Source organism: Ochotona princeps, chromosome 12 (assembly GCF_030435755.1).
Source record: "Ochotona princeps isolate mOchPri1 chromosome 12, mOchPri1.hap1, whole genome shotgun sequence".
In the NCBI taxonomy this organism is placed as follows: domain Eukaryota; kingdom Metazoa; phylum Chordata; class Mammalia; order Lagomorpha; family Ochotonidae; genus Ochotona; species Ochotona princeps.
This window is the reverse complement of record NC_080843.1, coordinates 42712935-42736133: the sequence shown is the minus strand read 5'-3', so window position 1 is coordinate 42736133 and position 23199 is coordinate 42712935. Positions and strand designations below refer to the sequence as shown.

At 38.3% G+C, this 23199-nt stretch overlaps 1 protein-coding gene across 1 annotated transcript in view; it reads left to right on the top strand.

Moving 5' to 3' along the window:
- Nucleotides 1-23199, top strand: part of VWA8 (von Willebrand factor A domain containing 8) — a 355373-nt gene that overhangs the window by 55366 nt on the left and 276808 nt on the right. The window contains exons 5-9 of the mRNA XM_058670689.1: nucleotides 11706-11873; nucleotides 17064-17228; nucleotides 17904-17953; nucleotides 18999-19107; nucleotides 21574-21678. Of these exons, the coding sequence (XP_058526672.1) occupies nucleotides 11706-11873; nucleotides 17064-17228; nucleotides 17904-17953; nucleotides 18999-19107; nucleotides 21574-21678 (597 nt within the window). The remainder of the gene's footprint in view (nucleotides 1-11705; nucleotides 11874-17063; nucleotides 17229-17903; nucleotides 17954-18998; nucleotides 19108-21573; nucleotides 21679-23199) is intronic.

Here is a 23199-nt window from a genome sequence, read left to right as displayed (position 1 = left end):
ACAATATGGAACTAATACTCTTACCCACTTTTCCTATAGCCCTTGAACCTTTTTACCCTGATTAGCTATGTAAAGATTGTCAAAAATAAAATTTAAATAAAAGACAAAAAAAAAGGCAGGGTGAGAGAGAGAGAGACAGAGACAGACAGACAGACAGACAGACAGGAACAGAAAGATAGCTTCCATTTCAAGTTAATTCCCCAGATGGCTGCATTGCCCAGGGCTAGGACAGGCTGAAGTCAGGAGCTAAAAACTTCAGCTAGTCTCCCATGTGGGTGCCAGAGGTCCAAGCACTGGGACTATTTTCTGCTGCTTTCTCAGGTACATTAGGAGGGAGCTCAAAATATGCTTAGGAGGGTTAACATGCTTAGCCTTCCCTATCTCACAAATCAAGTAATTGAGGCTTAGAGGACTATGGCCATTCAGTTGATAGCAGAGGTAGCAGATGGACGAATCTCTGTCCAATTTCAACCTCAGGTTCTTTCTACCCGAGTTGCTTCTCTGTTGCTTCTCCAAAAGCTTGATGATGATGATGATGATGATGATGATCATTATGATCAGAACATCTGCAGAGTCCACCAAGGTCAGTGATAAGTCTTAATAATAATTGCATCTAGTTGTTTTTTTTTTTTCCTCAATGACTAGTGCTATGTGCCAGATGTTGTCTCATTTAACCTTGAACATAATCAAGAGATATGCATGATAACTAGCAAAGCTTCAGAAGGAAATATAGAGGAAGGATAGCAAGCAAGTGGTGGAGCAGCTATCTTAGTTCACTCTGTGCTTCTCATGCACAGGAGCCTGATAATTTATAATGGCTCACAGCCTTGAAAGATGGGAAGTAAAGGTCTAGGGGTGAACATCTGGGATCAGCCTTCTTACTGTGTCATCCCATGATAGTAGGGAGGGGAAGGGCAAAAAGCAAGTGGTCATGTAGGAGGGATGATCAGTTTGCTTCCCAGTTGATGGCATTAACCACCTTTTTCAAAAAAAGATTCTTTATTATTCAGGGTACATTTTCTTAGGCTCAGGGATTAACCACTTTTTTCAAGTCCCACCTGTCAAAACTGTTGTACTGAGAATTAAGTTTCTAACATATGAATTTAGAAGAACATATTCAGACAATAGTAGCAACCAAAAATCACTGCATCATCTTCTGTCATTTTAAAATAAAATGTATTTTTTCATTTTTCTTTAACTTCTTTAGTACTTTCATACTGTACATATTTTGATCTTGAAGGTCTTTGGAGTCTATTTTAACTAAATAATGGCTTTAGCAATGATTTTTATCTTAATAGGTTAAAGAGCTTTAATTTTTTTCCCTCCAGCACCACTTTGATTGTTAAATTGTTATATTTTCAATATCCCTGGAGGATATTCTCATTTAGTAAATGAGGACACAGACATCTAGATTAATTGTTTGCCTAAGTTAGCATCAGAAACAAATCTAGAATAGGAACATACACCATTTTTATTTTAGGTCATGTACCTGCTTTTTAAATCCTCACCCACGTTAGGTTATTAAAGTGATATGTGATACAAGGTCCGGAAGGACCTTGATACATTTTTGTTAGATTTTTATTTAGAGAATTAGGTCTCTGGAATTTTTGTAGCTTGAAGGATAAGAAAGCATCCTTAACGTTAGTTAGTGTAATTTGTACTTCGAAGTCTACATTTATTCCACATCTATGTACCACTGCTGTATTATTTTTATGATTTTAGGAGAAAAAGTGTAATGGCTCTATTTAGAAGTCTGTAGAGGGAATTTTCAAGAATATCTAGCCCAAGCCTCTCATGCTGATAGTTAAACTTGTTCTATTTAGTTCTAGTAATAAATGTAGGCATAGATACCATCCTTCACATAAAAATCCTTTCTAAACTTACATAACAGCATCTTTTAACTGAGCAGCAGTTGGTTCAACTTTTTTTTTTTTAGGATTTTTTAAAATTTTATTTGAAAGGCAGAGAAAGAAGAGGGGGAAGTAGGGAAAGAGAGAGAGAGAGAGAGAGCGAGCGAGAGAGAGAGAATATCTTTCATACACTAGTTCACTTCTCAAATAGCTGCAACAGCTGGAGCTGAGCTGATCTGAAGTCAAGATTCTCATCTTCCATAGATGTAAGAATCCAGTTGCAGGTTGAAACAACAGAATGAGAAAACAGGGTAATTTTTTTGTTAAGCTTTACATTTAAGTTCTGAACAGATATAGCGAAAGGTACATCAGCGCTGAATTTTGCAGTATGATACAATACATTGTTGACATATTAACATACTTAATGAGTTTACTAATTGCTGTATTAATTTAGTTATTTTAAGTTTTATTTTCTCTTCTAGAAATGTAACCATTTTGGATTAATAAAGTTAGATAGTGCTGATTAAAGTATATTAGTCTTTCCATAGACTATGGAAGAATTCTTTCAGGAAGAATTAAAAAGCAACAGGATGGTGAGCTAGTAGCTAAGTCAGTAGTATTAGCTTTATAAATCCAGTGTTTCAGATTTTGGTATGTTTTATCTTCTAAAGAATTTTGCTTTTGGATCATTATTCCTGTCTAAATTAAAAATTTTTAATTTGTGTATACATTGGGTCTACAACCATGTGGTCAAAGGACACAAAGGGAAGAAAGTTAAAAATCTTGGATGATTCTTGCTTGTCAGTTTGTTTTAAAATTTATATACCACTCTTACACAGTTATAATCCTCTTTTTATATTCTTATCTTTGGAATGGTTGCTGTAAAGCATCGATTCTTAGTGCTAATTAGATTGATAGAAAGCAATACATAGTTTTTATTGGCTTAATAAGACAAAAGTTGGGAAGGTTTTTTCCTTTTACTTTTTTAAAATTTTTTTTTAACTAGGTTGAGATAAACTACATAATCATTGATTTTATTCTGAAGGAGACTTTACTGATGGCTTGATTCAGTTTCAGTAGATATTTACCATCACCTAAAGACAACTAAAGACTATAGACAACTAAAAGACTAGAGATACTGCGTGTGATCTGGTGCTTGTCTCAGCTCTTGTAAAAAACAAAACAAAACAAAAACAAAGTAAAACAAAGCAGGGACTTTATGGATGCTCTCATTGGAAACGGTAGGAATGAAAAGTTGATGATGGAACCGTAAGATATTTTTAGAGTGAAAAATTCAGAAGTAATTAATGGTGGGTTATGGGCAGAATTCAGTTACATTTTAATTGAAATAGAAATTCAGAAGACCTGGTTTAGGTCTAAAAAGTTGTGAGCTATATTTGATTAAACATGTTGCATTTGAACATCTTTTTGAAGAGTTTAAAAAGATATTTGGAGGTGGGTATGGAGCTTTGAAGAAATGTTGGATATATACAATATGTTCCTCAAGAATAGCGAAACAAAAAAGTTGAAAAAAAGTCTTGTTACACTAAGAATGGTGTATAATAGTGTGTGTCCTATAATGGGTACTCAGTGAGGGGATGAGAATATTTAGGAATGAACTAGATCTTTACCAATGAAATAATGAATGGAAATAGAACAGGGGAAAGAGTAAGAACAAAATCTTGGAAAATAGTTTTCATTTTAGAGAATGGGAGGCAAAGGAAGAGCTGGAGAAAGACAATAGACCAGCATGGTCATGGCTTTGGAAAGTGAGGCACAAAAACAAATAAAAGATGGTTGAAGAACAAAAGAGAAAAGGACAAGATAATCAAGAAAAAGGTGGTGTTGTGTGGATTGTTTTACAACAGACTTGAAGAAAAAGAGAAGGATGTTAAGAGTTCTTTGGCGGACTGGTGTGAAGGCATAGTGTTTAAGTTCTTGCTGTGCATGCCCTGAGATCTCATTTGAGTGCTGGTTTGTGTCCCGGCAGCTCCACTTCCCACCCAGCTCCCTGCTTGTGGCCTGGGAAAGCAGGAGAGGACGGCCCAAAGCCTTGGGACCCTGCACCTGCATGGGAGACCCGGAAGAAGCTTCAGGCTTTGGATCAGCTCATCTCTAGCTATTGTGGCCATTTGGGGAGTGAACCAGGGGGCAGAAGATTTTTTTTCTCTGTATTTCCTTCTCTCTGTAAATATGTTTTTCCAATAAAAATAGGTAAGTCTTTTTTAAAAAAGAGTTTTTGGGAGATTATAGATTTTTTAAAATACAAATATGTTTGTAGAAGAGAAGGAATTTACTTTCGTTTTCACTTTGAAAATATATCTGATAGAAGGGAGATCCCACTAAGATAAAAGTAGAAAGGATTAGTTATTAGAGGAATCAAGAGTATTGATGCTGTCAGAATTGAAATTGTAGTAAAGTAGAAAGATAAAGACACACAGGAACTGATGGAGTGGTGGAAAGTTACAGAATTTCAGTTTCTGCAACTTTAATCTGCATAGTAAAGTATTGGGCAACAACATGCAAAATGGTTAAAGGAGGCTTTGGAAATTTCCTTGGCAGTAATTTTTGCAAGAAGTGAAGAAAATAGTCTCTAGGTAATAGAGGGGTTTCAGCTGAAGTTGAACACTATGAATTTGTAGTGGCCTCTTCTAATATTTCCTCACAGATCAGATTATAATAGAGCCAGTAGAAGGAGTAAATGTGTCCTTCAAGAGCATTATCATTAAGGGGGGAAAAAAAGCCGAAAAGCCCAGTCATTGTCTTCCCTACATCACCTTCTAGGTGTACGAATGCAGTACTTTCAAAAGCATAGTTTTAAAAGCAGAAGCTTGTTTATCTGGGGTGTGGTATTCAGGTAAGAATTGGGATAGCACTTTCATTCTCTTTGCTCTTTTCTTTTCTTCAGTTCTAGAGAGGGATTAGAGATTTTTGAGTAAATGAAGTATTGAAATCATTTTACAAGTAAATATAATACAATATTCCTCATTTTTAATGATTGTATTGCTAGTTCATTTTATTGACTTAACATAATTAATTTTTACTCCACTCCTTCACAAATTGGCATTTGACTTTTCATTTTTTTATTATAAAAATATTTTAATGACACACACACATATGATTACATATTGTTATTTCCTTAAGACAAATTTATTGGAATAGAATTGCTAGGTCAATGAGCATAGCAACATTGTTTTTTTATCTTTACTATATTTGGTAGGTGACTACTTTCATTGCTGCTGAGTTCTAGAGAGTTCACTGATGTGGTAGTGATTTAAAGGACACTGTTAATTTGGGGAAATATGGTTGTACTTCTGATTAGAACACTGAAAGATAGACCACACTGCTGTACGGTAATGCATACTCTAGGTTGAATTGAGTCTCTTTCATGTATAGAAATATTCTGTATGGATTTCTATTTGTTTTTCTAACTAGGCACAGAAGAAATCCCTTTGCTTAGTAAAGCTATATCAAATTTTTATTAACTTTGTGTTTTTAAAGAAAGATTTATTTCAAAGGCGGAGTTACAGAGAGAGAGAGAGAAAGAAAGGAAGAATATGAATATCAATCTGTTGGCTTACACCCCAAATGGCTGCAATGGCTAGGAAACCCTTCCTCTTTTTTTTTTCTATAAAACATTATCTTTTTTTATTATATTTTGACAATCTTTACATAGTTAATTAAGGTAAAAAGGTTCAAGGGCTATAGGGAAGTGGGTAAGACAATTAGTTCCATATTGTTTCCTTCATGTTTAAAGGGGGGTATTAAGGGAGAAAGCCCACCCAATTTCCCACCCGCCCCAGGTCCCGGATGTAGGGCATGCTCCGAGGTTCTTGCTCAAGTGGTTTTGATAGTTCACCAGTTATGAATCACTGCCAATCTTGCCATTCCAAGTACAATGAGGTCGTTGAAGAATCCACTGGTTGACATAGTCTATCATAGAGTCTCTGTTTGCCTGATTTGGTTTTCTGATGTTTCTGATGGTTTGATTGAGATTATGTACATTTAGCAGGAATGCCATAAAAGAGAAGTTCTACCCATCTTAGGGCATCATCTGAGAAATCTAATACATAAAATTAATGCATATCGTTACTAATGACATTAACTTGAATAATTTGGTCAGGGAAGTATCTGGCAGATTCCTCTAGTGTCGTATTATTTTTTATTTTGTAACTCATAAATATCTTGGTACGGGAGATATTTTGAGTCTGTCTTGATACCCCAGTTCTCACCACATCATTACCCACTAGTTCTACCACCTATTGATGATTCTTGCTGAAACAGTTATTGGTATAATGTTTGCCAAATGGGTGATTTCCTATTTCTACCATTCTTTAGCAGCAGACTGCTAATTTGAAGTTCTTATTGTATACTTTGACGCATCATATAAATGGGTTTGCACTATATACATAATACATACTATATATCTATATCTATATCTATATCTATATCTATATCTATATCTATATCTATATCTATATCTATATCTATATCTATATCTATATATTTACCTGTGTATATTTTACTCAAAGAAGTGGTGCAGCCTCGATTATATTTTTGGGAGATCATGAGATCATTGGGTGGTATATGTTTTTCCACTCATTACAATTTCCATAAGTTTGTAATTGTGTTATCACTGTTGGAATGGATGAAAAGCATCCATTACTGGGGCAGGAGAGCAGAGAAATCTTCCATCTCTATAGAATGTGTGAGGAAGATATGAAATATAACCTACCAGGATCATAACTGGTAACTCATAGACAACAGACTCAAATCAGCATTAGACAATAGTAAAACTACGAAGACATATAGGGGGAATCAAGAGCGATCCTGACAACCTCTTAATAGCAGGTCATATGCATGGATCATGGGTGGGGGGAACCCCAGAGTGGAGCAGGTGCACTAGAGGAGGCTTGTATCCCAACCCTGGAGACTCCCAGATCCTCACCAAGAACTGTCAGTATGGGCACCAAGGACTACATCCCAGCTGCCAAGGAGACCACGGGCAATTGGAGTGCCTTCAGAGGCCGAGAACTCTGAGGTCACCCACCCCCATCTGGATCTACCACATGGCATGGAAGAAGTCCAAATCCTTCCTCGCAGGATCCAAGGTCATCAGAACAACAGCCAAGAGCCCTGAGTGGTCCTCAGAAACAGAAGAACAGTAAACTTCCTTCGGGACTAGGGAGGGGAGCTTTCTCTGGTCCTTGCTTGGTTCCATCTTTGGATCCCTACCCTCTCTGGCAATGACCATCAGGATCGCTCTGGAAACCCCTCAAAACAAACAAACAAACAATCTAGAATAGATAGAGAATGATAAGGAAAGCTTAGAATCAGACAGGAAATGGTCAGCGTGGATTCACTTATACCTTACTAGGTGGGACACAAACATTAGTTACTCCTCACTAGGGTATTGAAGATTTCTGTACACACCCCTCCTAAAACTGTTCTGCACCTCAAATGTTGACATATGTCTTGTTAGAGTTACAAGTCAGTCTAGGCTACCCGAAAAACAGCTAGATTATGCTTCAGCAAAATTATGCTTCAACGCTATAGATTGCTAAATATGAAAATTAATAGTAATCTAGCCATTTTAAGGTTTATATAGAACCCGGTTGTATATAAGCTAAAATTGAAATGTCAATGAAGAAGTCACAGGATGTGGTTAAGAACTTGCATTTTTTTTTAACATATTGATTACTCAATACCATGTCATTTAATTCCATAACGTTATAAATTGTTGCTGACCTCAGAGCATACCTCACATCCGGGACTTGGGGTGGGTGGGAAACTGGGTGGGGCTTCTCCATCAATACCCCCCTTTACCTCAGATACATGATGGAAACAATATGGACATAATACTATTACCCACTTCCCTATACCCTCTGAACCTTTTTTTTTTCCCGTAATTAACTATGTAAATATTGTCAACAAAAATACAATAAAAAAATAAAAATAAATTGTTGCTGATGTTATGTTGGGGCTTTTAGTTGATTGGGATGATACTCTGCCGGCTCTACCTTCAGACCAGAGATGGTCTCCCCAAGAAGCCGTTGAACTTATCTAGACAATAAGATGCTGAACTCTATGCTTGGTATTTGCTTATAATGAAAGAATCTCAACTGAATTTGAACTGTGGTAATGCAACAAGGTGGAGGAATCCACCATGGGGGGAGGATTTGGTGAAGGGTGGGGGGAATCCAAGTACCTATAAAACTGTGTCACATAATGCAATGTAATTAATAAAAAAAAAGGAAAAAAGGGGGAAAATACATATTATACTGAATAAAAAAAAAGAATCCATTACATATTTTGATTTTGTTTCTGATTTTTCTACAAAGCAATGAGCTATTTAGAATAACGGAATTGCTCTGAAAGGATTAAATGCATTGTGGGCCAAAGTATAGTTGCAGTAAGTAGAAGCAGAACAGTTGTGTGTGTGGTGTCCTTTGATGTTAACTGTTTTCCAATAGTTGGTGAACCATTGAATTTTGATTTATGTACTTCTAGTTTTATCTCAAAGAGCATGTATTTTCATCTGTTTGAACTTTTAAAATTCAGATGCAATATTTGGTTTGTCTTATAAGGACATTGATCAAGAGGCTTTTAAAAATAATGTTACCACAGGTTATGATAATTTATGTCTTTGTGTTCTGAATGATATTTTCTTATAGTAAATAGATTCTTAAGAACAAAAGCTTAATTGAGACCTTATGTAAAACATGAATTTTTATAAGAATTAGTTTGTATTTTTATTTTTATTGTCCCAGAAACTATTTTATGGTTTTGTCTTTCCATAGCTAGGAAAAAAAAAATGAGATTCTCATAGTTTTGTTACTAGGAGCTCCTAGGTCACTTCTGCCCATGCCTTTTTTTTCTTTCTAATAATACCTGGGCTTACATGGTTGCAAAACAGGTTAAGCTTCTACCTACAAAGCCTGTATTCTGTATGTGCACTAGTTTGAATCCCTGCTCCTTTGCTTCTGATCCAGCTCCCTGATAATCTGCTTAGGAAAGCACCAGAAGATGGCCCAAGTCCTTGGGTCTGTGCACTTACGTAGGAGACCAGAATGAAGTTTCTGTTTCCTGGCTTAAGCATCTCAAAGCTCCAGCTGTTGGAGCCATTTGGGGACTGAAGCAGCAGATGAAAGATGTTTCTCTCCCTCTCTCTCTGTGTATCTTTCTAAGTGTTTTTCAAATTAAAAACAAACAAGCAAAAAAACCCACTGTAATAGGAAGGCCAATTTGATAAAAGAGAACTAAAATAATAGATATTAGATTTGAAAGATTGTTCTTGAATTTCTCTTTCTTTAAAATTTTATTTTTGATGATGTTTACATAGTTGATCAGGGTGTAAGGATTGAGGGTTAGGAAAAAGTGGATGTAATAATTGTTTCCAATTTTCTATTTCTTCTTCTTATTTCTTGGGGACAAAAGGAGACAAGGGGATGAACTATATCCAGCCTCCCAACTGTCCCAGTACCCAGGGATGAGGAAAGGCCACCCAATATCCAACCAGGGTCCTGATGTGGTACAAGCTCCAAGGGTTCTGCCCAGGTGGTTTTATAGTTCTGAAATGCGTTTGATCTCTCTGATCCAAGGATGAGGAATCCCTTCCAATGTCCATTGGCTGGAATTTGCCTTATTCTTAAAAGGATATGATTATCTTTGAGTCTTCAGTTTCAAAGAGGGATATTCTTTTAGTATGTATATGCCTGAAATAAGCTAAACTGTCTTACACAGTATAAACATCAACAATTTATTAAAAGGAGACAATATGCAGTCTTGATTTAGCAATAACACCTGTTCTGGAAAATAAATGCTGTGCTAAGTCCAGAAAATAATAGAGGCAATTTTTTTGTCCTTCTATCATTTAAATTCTTTTTGGGCTGATTACTAAAGGGAAAATTAATTTTTAAGCAAAAGAATCAGGGTAAGTAAAGACCTTAGAGATTGTCCAGTAAAGCAAAGTGGTATGTACATGTATAGGGGTAAGGTAGTCAATTTGTTGTCTTAAAAGTACCACATATGAAACAACTAATGTTAGGAGATGATGTTGGGGATCATAATGTGGTAGGCTTCAATGTCATATTAAGGAGCTTGGACCATAATGAAGGACCTCTGAGAAAGGAGGCATGAATTAGGGCAGGGGTTTTAAAAAATGTTAAGCAAGTTAGATTATCAAGTCATGGTGAGAGAGGAGTCATGGTTCAGGACACAAATGAATGATGCACTCATTCTAAGTAGAAATTATAAAAGGAGAAGTACATTTTGGGGGAAATAAGATGTGTCAGCATTCCACAGGAGAGCCTGAGGTGCTTATGTGATCTGGTTGGAGACCTTGTGATGGGGCAATGAGGTTCTAAAGTGTAAGAGGGCTTTAGTTTGGAGAGACATTCTCCAAGCTAGAGGGTAGCTGGAACTATAAGTTGGATAGGATTGCTCAGGAAGGGGCTTGTAGAGTGAAAAGAGTTTTGGGTTAAGTATTCTTGGCATCATCTACAATTAATAGACAGGCCAAAGAAGAGAGTGTTTTTCTGAAGGAGTCTTGAAGACAAAGAAGTTGACTTGAAAGGAGAAGGGTAATATAGATTTAGCACTATCATTCCTTTGTTGTTGAATGCACAGAAGCAATATTGTGCTTTGGCTTTATATCAGATTTTCAGGTATTTTGACTAAAAAATAGTGACTTTCTGTGTAGTTCAGGACCTGTCAGTTAAAGCAGGATTTTTTTTTTCACTTTTTAAAAAATTGTATTAGAATTTTCTGGTCTCTCAATCCTTTGTGATTCGTGTTGTTTCCACTTTGCTACATACATTTGGAAAACATGTGATACTGATGAAGTCAGTGTGCTGTGGGCCAAGGTAAGATCTGACTATTTTGCTAGGTGTGATGCATTGTGAACTTGAAGCATCATACTACATCTGAATTTACGCTGATGATGGCTCCTGGGGAAAGCCTTCTCTCTTAGCTTATATGGTCTTCACAAAAAACTTGTGAAGGTGGATATAGGATAGTTTGTTATCTTAATGTCCCACTAATACTTAAGAAATCTACCCTATGTTGAATTATGCTATTCATTCTTTCATATCTGCTCTCTCCTTCATTGGGCATACAATTAAAAGTACTAAAGGTGAAAGGAACCTTAGAAATCATGTCTCTAAAAACAAATAATCAGGTCCCCTAGAGTAAAAAGTTCTGGATTTCAGCTTTCCTGATTGCTGTCCACTTAACAAGAATCTCAAGTTGAATTTGTAGTATAAGTGAAGTTAAGACTTCTGTATTCTTATTTTGTTACCCATTGCAGGTTCTTTGACTTTCTTGCAATGGAAATTACCAAAAGGCTATCATGCAGCTAGGCAAGGTTTATTGTTTTTTTTTTTTTTTTTTTGCTCTAGCTTAAGGAAGGCAGCAAGAGGGGGAAGGTGGGAAGAGATTTCAAGGCACTGGCTCCCTGATGGGAATAGGGTGGATTTTTATCACGTTGAGCAGGCATGGGCATGCCTTCTTGGTCTCAGGCTATTTCATACCCTTGACACACAGCAGTCACGCTTCGGTTTATAACTGGCTTTGTGTTCTGTGCTGGAGTGGTTGTAGTTTAGCATGTGACATGGCTCAGGATGGCATGGCTATTCACTTGCCAGGAAAGTCAGGTATTGGTAGTCTTGGGCCATTCTGGGCAGGAATGCAGATTGGGTAAGTCCTGTACAGGGAAGCAGGGAGCTGTTGGCACTTAGGGTCTGGGTATTTTGCTCTTGATTGTCTTGGCACTATAGAAGGATATGTGTCAGTTCAGGAGGTGCTTGATTTAATGAGCCCTGTTTCTCATTTTTTGCCTTTATCTTTTGTTGATAGTGTGCAGTCCGCGCAGCCACTGAAGGCAGAACTCTGGTTTTGGAAGGCTTGGAGAAGGCGGAGAGAAATGTCCTGCCTGTTTTGAACAACTTGCTGGAAAACAGAGAAATGCAACTTGAAGATGGACGCTTCTTGATGTCTGCTGAGCGGTACGACAAACTTCTCCAAGTAAGAGAAAAGTCCCTCAAACTCTATGTAGCGATGCTTTGTTGTGCAAGACTTGGTTATCTAAGAATCAGGACAAATGCTTAGGTGGTCCATATCTTTGGCAATTAGCTGAAGTAAAGTCTTGAATTGACAGTTTTGTAGACCAGGTCAAAGATCTTGCAGATTTTTGTTTTGTCTAATGACTTCTTGTACTCATTTTTTCTTCTTCCCTTTCTCTCTCCTTCCCTTTGTCCTCTTTCTTCTTGTCTTCCATCTCTCAAAAACTATTTATAGAAAGCCCAAAGGCTTCTGGACTGTGCTGGGCTTCATGGATACAAATCTGAGGGGAGTCTAGCTTTAGGCTTGTTCTTGGCCCTACAAAGCCCAAAATCCAGAGGAGCTGACAAAAATGAGCCGATGCTTAAACAAGATGCTGATGGTCAATGCCACTGGTATCTCTTGCCTGGGATGTTGTCAGAAGCTCCTATGTATACTTCCTGTTTCCATCTATCGGTCCCCTTGTACTGTTTCCATCCCAGTAGTGAGTGATGACTTTAATACTGGCATTGGATTATGTCACTTTTATTCCCCAATCCTAATGGTTTCGTGTTCCACTCAGAATCAAGTTCAAAGTCTTAACAGTGAAATACTCTGGTTCATTTTTTAGTATTCATGTTGTGCCTTAAACACATGAAGTAAATTATTTCCTACCTGGTGGCCTTTGCCTGTGTACTTTGCTGCTCCCAGAATGGTTTTCTCTAGGTATCCACTTGGCTCACATCTGTATCGACTTGAAGGCTTTGCTTCTGTGTAAACTTATCAGTGCAGTTTATGCTCCCATTTAAGGTTAAAGCTGTGTTTCTGCCTGTTCGCTGCTATGTAGAATTCCTTTTATTCTTTTAAGTTTTATTTTTATTGCAAAGTCAGATGTACAGAGAGGAGGAAAGACAAAGAGGAAGATCTTCCATCTACTGATTCATTCCCTAAGTGAGCACAATGGCCAGAGCTGAGCCAACCCAAAGCCAGGAGCTTCCTCCGAGCCTCCCATATGGGTGTAGGGTCCCAATGCCTTGGGCTGTGCTCAACTGCCTTCCCAGGCCACAAGTAGGGAGCTGGAGGGGAAGCGGGGGCGCTGGGATTAGAACCAGTGTCCATATGGGATCCCAGGTGACTCAAGGAGAGGACTTTAGCTGCTAGGGCACCAAGCCTGGCCCCTATGTAGAATTCATAATGTGTCTTTTAATATCTTTCAATACCTTACTTACTATGTTATCACTTCCTTCTCTTCCTCCGTTCACCAAAATACGAGTTTCACAAGGGTGGGAATTTTTCTTACTGATATTACCTCACGTTTCTAGAACAATGCTTGACACATGATAGTTGCTCAATAACTGTTAAATAAGTTTAATAAAATCATGAAATTTTGTGACACCTGTGCATATAAAGAGGGCAACAGTCAGAAGATGAGGACTCATCAGAGGCTTTGGAGGGGAAGTGTTATGTGAATGACAAGAGGACCCATAGCCCTTACTCATTCAGACGCACCACAGTGGATGCCTCTGCAGCTCATCCTGCCTTCTGTGACTGTCCACTGTGCCTCTGCATTCTAGGACTTAGAGTCAGCTTTGTCCCTGTTCTGAAGACATGCATATACTAATGTTGTCCCCCCTCCCCCCGCCTCGCTCCAGATGGACTGCAAGTTGCTCAAAAACAGTGTGTGTGCTTTCTGCTTTTTTTTATTTAACATTTTATTTATTTTTATTGCAAAGTCAGATTTACAGAGACGCAGAGATACAGAGAGAAAGATCTTCTGTCTGCTGGTTTACTCCCAAGTAGCCACAACTGAGCCAGAACTGAGTCAGAGCCGAGCCAATCTGAAGTCAGGAACTTCTTCCTGATTTCCCACATGGATGCAGGGTCCCAAAGCTTTAAGTCATCCTGTACTGCTTTACCATGCCACAGGCAGGGAGCTGATGGGAATTGGAGCATCTGGGACACAAACTGGCACCCGTATAGGATTCTGGTGCATGTAAGGTGAGGATTTAGTGACTAGGCTATTGCACTGATCCCCTGTTTTCTACTTTTTGATCTTGTTCCAGGTACTAATGCAAGCTCAGAAAGCACTAAACAGTAGGTAACAGATGTTGACACCACAGAATTTTATCAGCCTGATACTCTGTTGACTTGTGGGCCAGGAGCATCCCTTGCTGATTCCTGCTTTATAAGTTGGTTTCTCTGCAGCCCACCTAGTGACCTTTTTAGTAGTCTCTTCGTGTACTGGCTATGAGAATTTCTAGAAGAGGTTTTTATAGTGTGATTTAATCATTTTCTTCTGGATGTAGAAGGAGATAATTAAAGACATAACTAGTAAGAAGTTAAATTCATTCCTTCATATTGTTCACTGAATGAAACATTTTCACTGCTTTTGAAAGGAGATGGATAGCATGTAGAATACTTATCTCTGTAAACTTTCTCTAATTATAAAACATCAATTTACCCTTATAATAGTTATTCACACACTTTAGTAATGTATTGATAAAGAATACTTAGAATATGGAATCATTGCTATTCAAAAGAGAAGTTTAATATGCAATCTATTGTAGCAATTAAATTCTGTGTGAAGTTACAGAACACGTTGGGTGTTCTTTGAAACTTGAAGCATGGAGGTCAAAACAGTTACAGGAGGTCAAAAAAGTGCTTATTGTTTAGAAAAATCTGTATTTCCCTCCCCCTCAGGTACATATTACAATAAATGCATGATTTCTATCAGTAAATGTTATTTCTGTATTGGTAGAATCTGTCTCATGAGAATTTCACGGAATTCAACATGCTACTTTTATAAGACTTTACCATCTTATAACAGTTACTATGGTTAAAAGTTTCCAAAATTGCAGTTTTTTTTTTTTTAAGTTTTTTTGTTTTTTTTATTTGGTAAGGCAGATCAGAGTTATGAAGAGGAAAGACAGAAAGGTCTTCCATCTCTGGTTCACTCCCCAAATGGCTGCAATGGCTAGAGCTGAGCCAAACAGAAGCCAGGAGCTAGGAGCTTGTTCTCGGCGTCCAACGCAGTTGCAGGGTCCTAAGGTTTTGGGCCATTCTCTACTGCTTTCCCATAGCTTAAGCAGGGAGCTGGATGAGAAGTGGAGCAACCAGGACATGAACCAGTGCCCATGTGAGATCCTGGTGCTTGCATGGTGAGGAAACATTCCAGTCTGATTGTTAACTCTGGTATGTGATTTAGGTCATGAGTTTTTAAGATTAATTAATGAAGTTTGCTAACAAACATGTGACCTACCATATTCAAGAATAAAAATGTGCTGTTAAGAGACTGCATCCTGCAGCATGGTGGCTCAACAAGCTAACCCTCTGCCTAGAAGTGTAGGTATCCCATATGGGCGCTGGTTTGTGTTTGGCTGCTCCACTTCTAATCCAGCTCCCTATGTGTGGCCTGGGAAAGTTGCAGAAGACGGCCTGAAACCTTGGTACCCTGTACCTCTGTGAGAGACCCAGAAGAAGCTCCTGGCTCCTGGCTTTGCATTGATTCAGCTCCAGCTTTAGGGGCTTTTTGAAGAATGACCTTGTAGTGTCTCTCTCTCTCTCTCTCTTTCTCTCTCTCTCTCTCTCCTTTTCTCTGTAAATATGCCTTTCAAATAAAAATAAAGAATCCTTAACAGAAAAGTACTTCTTGGTATTTTACAAAGATAAACAATTGTAGTATGAAAGAATCATGTATAGAGGTAATATATGATAGAAGCTTCTATAGAGGTAATATATGATAGAAGCTTCAAGAGGATCCAGGGAAGGGGTGCAAAGTGATTCTGATGGGAGAGCAGATCAGGAAAGGGCTCGTGTTCATGAAGATTTCATTTGCACTGAGCTTGGATGACAGTTGTGTTTGTGCTGCATAACGTGAGTAGGGTGATTGAAGAAAGTGCAGCAGCCCTGATGCAGTATCATGGCCAACTGGGGGGCTTCAGTTGTGGGATCGGTCAGAGAAGGCGTGGAAGGGGACAGTTGTGCAGTGGGAGCTGAATCCTACCAGGAAAGGCCTAGAGTACCTTGTTAGGGGAACCCTGTAAGGATCTGTTGAACCTTTTTGAGCACCATGGATCCTACTGCTGAAGGCAGTGAAGGCAGAATTAGGTGGAAAAGGAAGAAAAAACACCTGTTAGGTGCCTCTGTGGGTCATTTGCTTTCATGTACAGTCTCACATTTAATTTTTATAGCAGACACAGTAGAGAATTTTATTTCCACTGTATAATTCGAAAAACTGAGATTCCAAGAGTAGAATAACATGCTTCAGTTCTTTAGTTAAGTGTTCATCAAGCAGTTGAGTTAGGATTTGTTACTCAAAGCCTAAATGGTTTCATTTTCTAAGCTACCATATACTAGTTGCAGGCCCATGGACAAGTTACAAAAGGAGCATTAAGTGTTTATTATGATGAAAACAAAATGTAGAAAATCCATGGAACATATTAGCTTTTACCAATAACATGCCTTTCTAGAAAAAGACTCACATATCTATTAGGGATCCATGGGCAGTTTCCACTGCACTGGAGGTCGCTGATAATCATGTCTTCCTTTCCCCCCTGATTATTTTTTGCTGTGTTACTGACTAGAGTTCAAGAACCAACATAAGTTTCCTCTGTTCTTTGATGTGTGAGCTACTTTTACTTTCAAACACAAGTCTCGCTTTATGAGTTTTGCCTGGTAACCTGATCCTGATTTACTTTTTACTTAATAGGTTTATTTTTGTCTGTTTTTTAAATTTATTTTTATGTATTTGAATGGCAGTATAACAGAGAGGGCAAGTCACACCACACACACACACACACACACACACACACACAGGGAGTCTAATCCAATGCTTTACTTTCCAAATGGCCATAATGTCACAGCTGGAACAGCCTGCTGTCAGGAGCTAGGAACTCCATTCAGTTATCTCACTTGATTGGACTATCTTTAACGGCCTGGCCATGTGCTGTAACAGTGAACCGGATGGGAAGTAGGGCAACCAGTACTCAAACCAGTCCTGCATAGGTGTTCCCTATTACAGGTGGAGGCCCAGCAGTACCACAGTGCCAGCCCTGAGAGTTTGTTTTTTCAATATGTTTCTCAATAGCCAAGGCCTAAGTTCCTTGGCCTGACATACCTTGAAGTTGTAATCTGTTTCATGCATGTCGTAGTTCTTCAATCTCTTATTTTTTAAAGGATCATACTAAAGCAGAATTGGATGCCTGGAAGATTGTTCGAGTCAGTGAGAATTTCCGAGTGATTGCCCTGGGTTTGCCAGTGCCAAGATACTCTGGGAATCCATTAGACCCTCCTCTCCGCTCTCGATTTCAAGCCAGAGATATTTACTTTCTACCCTTCAAGGTAAGTATGATTAAAGACAACTTTTTGTTAAAACATTTATTTATTTTTATTGCCAAGTCAGATATACAGAGAGGAGGAGAGACAGAAAGATCTTCTGTCTGTTGATTCACTCCCCAAATGGCTGCAATGACTAGAACTGAGCTGAGCCAATCCTATGCCAGGCCAGGAGCTTCTTCTGGGTTTCTCATGTGGGTGCAGGCTCTCAGTGCTTTGGGTTTGCTTCTACTACTTTCCCAGGTCGCAAGCTGGGAGCTGAATGGGAAGCGGGGCTGCCAGGATTAGAACCAGTGCTCATAGGGGATCCCAGTACATTAAAGGTGAGGACTTTAGCTGCTAGGCTACCACGCCAGGCTCAACAACTTATTTTTAATAATAGCTTTTCTATTTATAGGTATAATTGAGTTCTATAAAAATGTTACTGTGCTTTTAGCACCTTTTGTTAGTAGTTAACAGAAAGAAGTGGATATAGGATAGAGAAAATCTATAAAGCAGGGAGTAAAATGATCATGCGTTCTTTGATGCTGTTTTTGACACTGTCTTTTCAAAAATGAATTTTATTAATAAATGATCATGCTGTTTGTTACTTGAGTCTGCTTAATTAAAAATTTGAGTTGTATCAAAGCATTTTCATGTATGTTGATATTTCTTATTAATTGATTTGACATGTTGTTTTAGGACCAACTTAAACTGTTATATTCAGTTGGAGCCAATGTATCTGCTGACAAGTAAGTGAATTGTTCTAAATATTCAGAAACCTAACATTGAAGTTGTTTTGCCTGTTCATTGGTTGATTCAATCATTCATTCAGCAATAATTCTTCGAAAAATTTTTCAGTATTGGGATATTGGTAAGTGCTTTTGATAAAATTAGTAAGATGTGATTTTTTTGATGCCAAGAAACTCTAGATCTAGTTCAGCCAAAAAGATAATGAGCAGCTTAAACAAAATACAGCATATGCCAGAATTTCAAACTATTGAGACTGTTTGTAGTTGGTCCCTTTAAAAGGGCTTCCCAATACACTTGCAATTGAAATAAAACTTAAAAAGTTAATATACTTTTGGACCCAGCACGGTAGCCTAGCAGCTGAAGTCCTCGCCTTGAATGCCCGGGATCCCATATGGGCAACAGTTCTAATCCTGACAGCCCTGATTACATCCAGCTCCCTGCTTGTGGCCTGGGAAAGCAGTCAAAGATGACCCAAGAGTCTTCGGACCCTGCACCTGTGTGAGAGACCCAAAAGAGGCTCCTGGCTTCAGATCAGCTCAGCTCTGGTCATTGCAGCCACTTGGGGAGTGAATCATCGGTTGGAAAATCTTCCTCTCTGTCTCTCCTCTCTGTATATCTGACTTTGCAATTAAAATAAATAAATCTTAAAAAAAAAGTGAATAGACTTTTGCCAGAGAATGGCTTCAAGGATTCTGAGAGACTTAGTTTTAAACCATGGTATACATGAATGAATAGATGCTTTGTGGTATTACAGGTGTAAGAGGTTCCAGGTGGATAAAGTTTAGCATTGAAATCAAAAAGAAGACAGTTGAGGTTCACAAGGCAGATTTAAGCCAGTTGTAAAGGGCCTTGCATATTGTGATAGGTTTAAGTGATAGATCTAGTTAACTTTGGAATCTTAAGTGAAATTTTGTGGTATGGAGCCATTATTCTTCAAGAGTTAACAGGGAATTAGTTTTGAAAAATTAAATCAGTCTAGTTATATTTTAAAATTTAATATATTTATACTTTCTCAGTAAAATACATGATCCTTTTCCTCCCTAGGATTTCTCAGCTCTTGTCATTTGCTACAACTCTCTGTTCCCAAGAATCTTCTACTCTTGGACTTCCAGATTTCCCTTTGGATAATTTACCAGCTGCAGTTCAAATCCTGGTATGTATAAAATAAATGGCTAATACACTGAGTATGACAAGTAAAATTTGAAAGTTAATCTCTTTTACTTTTATATTTTTGCTCTGTCACATTCTTCTATAAATGTTACAAAGCTTAATTTGCGATTCATCTGCTCTTCAGTGCAGTAAACTGGACAGAGATCAAGGACACACTCTGACGCCCTAATGAAGTTCCAGCTTCGGAGCTTGAGGAAGTTTCTGGGCAATTTTAGTGAAAGCTCCACAGGCGGGTGGGGTGGGTGGGTGGGTGAGTGGATGGGCAGGAAGGCTTCATACCGAAGTAAAAGGGGTTGTTGCATGGTAAATCAGGCCTCAGATCCCTCCCAACCCTAAGGCAGAGCAGCTGGGGCTTTAGAGTCTAGCACTGGTCAGTCTTTGGTTAATGGTGTTGTCAATGAACCCAGATTCCTAGGCTCCAGTGGGTCTTCCTGCCTTTGAGCAAAGCTGCTTCTAGTCCCAGAGCAGTCTTGTTAAAAAATACCTGTGGGACTGGCTATGAGATGGGAAGGCTTAGAGACACACAAAATGGATGCAGTCCAAAGGGAATTTGACAAAGGGAAAAAACCCCAGATCTTCCCCCTATCGTTTCACAAGAGGCATGGATGGCAGCTAGGTTTAGAATGATGGAAAGCACTGCAAAGGTGTTTAGTCACAAAGGGACCTGGTATGCTTTGAGACTTAAAGTGTTTGTGATGGAGGGAGAGGTTAGAACCCTATTGTGAAGTATCTTGCATGGAGAATGAAGCTGCCTGGATTTCACGAGGAGGAAAACATGGCCTAGCACATGTTAAGAAGTAGGTGAGGTATGAGGTGATGAGTTTTATGCTTGAGGAAGAAATCTCTGTAGACAGCAGGGTGGACCTGGTAGAGCTTGTGCACATTTCTCAGTGAGATGTTGCTAAGCAGGGACTCATCCCAGCAGTTGGAGATACTTCCTTATGCAAGAGGCTCTTAGTTTTAAGTTTTTATTTTTGTGTGTTTTAACATGTTACCTGTAAGCTAGGGAGTTAGGATTTCCAGGTGTTGTTATGTGGTTCTTCATATTCAAAACAGCATTTATTCCTCCTGTTTATTAAATAATAAAATAATACTAAGTTGCATCTTTTTGCTCAGTACTTTTTATTTTTGAAAATGCTCAGATTTTAAATAGTTGAGCACCATTTTTTGCTGTTTATATCATATGAACAGTAGTTCTAGAATTATTTAGCAAATAGTCCATATTGAAATTTCTATAATGGTCTCTTTCAATAGACTTATTAAAATGGGATGAAAATAATTTTGAATAGAATTTGATTTGGAGGGGGAAAGGTTTGGGCTTAATGAATGCTTTCCAACTTTGCAGGTTCAACTATGAAGCCAAGTTAATGTGGATGAGATTATAGCTTATGTGAGGAAGATGAGATACTTTGGGATGAATTGAAAGGGCAATATGTTCAGTCTCAAATGTGTTGAAATGTGGTTTATGTATTATTCATATGGCCAGTTATAATGGATACACCAATGGTTGGTTCCATCAAAACATAGATAAGTACACAGTAAATGGACAGCTTGGACTCACATATACCTCACTAGGCAGGACACAAAAATTAGTTACTCCTCACTAAGGCATTGAAGATTTCGCTGCACACCCCTCCTAAAACTGTTTTGTGCCTCAGTTGTTAACATATGCCTCATTGGAGTTATAAGCCGGATTGGACTATCCTAAAGTTCGCCAAGTTCAGTAAAAATTATGCTTCAATACTATAAACTGCTAAATATAAAAATGAAAATAGACACAAGACAGCTGAATAGTACCCTATAACCATTTTAAGGCATATAGCAGCCGTTGTATATCAACTAAAATTGAAATGTCAATGAAGTAGACACAGCACGTGGTTAAGAACATGCATTTTCTAACATATTGGTCACTCAATACTATGTCAGTTAACTCCATAATGTTGTAAATTGTTGTTGATGTTATGTTATTATGTCTTTTCATTGGACGGGGTGATATTGTGCCAGCTCTACTTTCAGACCAGGGATGGTCTCCCAAGGAAACTGTTGAATTTATTTGGACAATAAGATGCTGGACTCTATACGTGGTTCATGCTTGCAATGAAAGAACCATGACTGGATTTGAACTGTACTACTGCAACAATGTGGAGGAATACAACATGGGGGGAGGACAAGGGGAGGGGTTGGAGGAATCCCAGAGCCTATGAAACTGTGTCATTAAATGAAATCAACTAAATAGAAAAAAAACATAGATAAGTACGTGGAAAGCGAGAACTAGTTAGATTACTCAGGGAAAAGAGAAGGAACTACTGGATGCTTATTTTGTATACCTCTAAAAACCCTATTGGTTATTGTCGTAAAATAAATTTAACATCATGTCTGCATTTCAGATGCAATTTTCTGTGATTATATTAGAAGTCGTTTATTTCTATATATTTTTGCTCCAAAATAGGATTGCTTTCCCATGATGTCAGTCAAGCATGCAATCCAATGGCTTTATCCATACAGTATTCTCTTAGGACACGAAGGGAAGATGGCTGTTGAAGATGTCTTAAAAGTGAGTGTCCGCCCTACTTCTTCTTGCTTTCCCTTCTCCTCCATCAGTTCCTTCCTCATTTCCAGCATTTTTCTCTCCCCATCTTTCTTTCTTTTCTTGCTGTCCATTATCTTCTCGTCCAAGCATGGAAGCCTGGATGGGTCAGTAACCAGAAAATAGTCATGGGAAACAAGGATTGGGTCTGATACAATTGGGATATTGATTATGTTGGACAAATAAATAAATTGCTTAAACAAATGAATGAATATATTTTGGCTAATGAGAACCTTACTTCTCACTGTTGGAAAATGGATTTATAAGCTTGAAAGGAGGGAAAACAAGAAATCCTGAGGTGTTGAATTGGAATTGAAAATATCATTATGACTCCTGCTCTTTTCAATAAATGGGAATATAGATACATGTATAATAAAAGATATTGACATGTCAAAATAATAGAGGAACCAGGCTAAAGTGGCAGAGATCTGGGATAATTGGGATAATTGTAGCATTAAAAAGCCAATTTAATAGTAATTAATTGAGTGAAACAGAAACCTATGGACCCACACTGACTCAAATGAATTATGAAAATATGGAGAGAAGGAAAATCTCTTCTTTAATGTAGAATGCCTACTAGTAAACCAGGAACAAACTGTATAAAAGAAAAATGATGGGTGGAAATCCCATGAGAAAGACGATGTTGGTAAAATCCTTGAATTTTCTTCTCACAAATATTCTACTGAATACAAAACTGTGTACTGGTATTTTGACTTTAAACACTAACTTGACCAGGTGAGAGTTGGCATCTCAGTTCTCTCAAGTGTGGCACACTGAAGACTATCATTCTTGTAGAACTCTAAGAACTGCTAAGATTTGTGATGTCAGATTGACCATAGGGGAGTATGATTTAGTCTTATTGAGGGCCATTTTATAGAAAGAAAAAAAGCTGTATTTTTTTCAAGATTTTTTTTTTAATTGGGAAGTCAGATATACAGAGAGGAGGAGTGACAGAGAAGATGATCTTCCATCCGTTGATTCACTCCCCAAGTGGCCGCAATGGCCAGAGCTGTGCTGATCTGGAGCCAGGAGCTTGGAGCTTCTTCTCAGTCTCCCACACAGGTACAGATTCCCAAGTCTTTGGGCCATCCTCTGCTGCTTTCCCATGCCACAAGCAGGGAGCTGGATGGGAAGTAGGGCTGCTGAGATTAGAACTGGCACCTGTATGGGATCCTGGTGCATGCAAGGTGAGGACCCCAGCCGTTAGGCTACTGCACCAGGCAGCAAAAAGTTGTATTCTTTAAAACTATTCAGAACTTGAAAATCAGAGGAAAACTGAAGAGGTGAGATGGGAAAATGCATCATGCGTCTGATGTTTCTGCAGTACTTCCTGGGCCACATAGGAACTGGTGACATTGTTAGCACAGTGGTCAAACTAAATAAGCTGTAGGGTTCACATGGCCATGTTGTATTAAGGTGATTTCATGATTTGGAGACTTGTGTGGTGATTACATTGGCTACATTTCTTGTTTTCCAGACATATGTGTT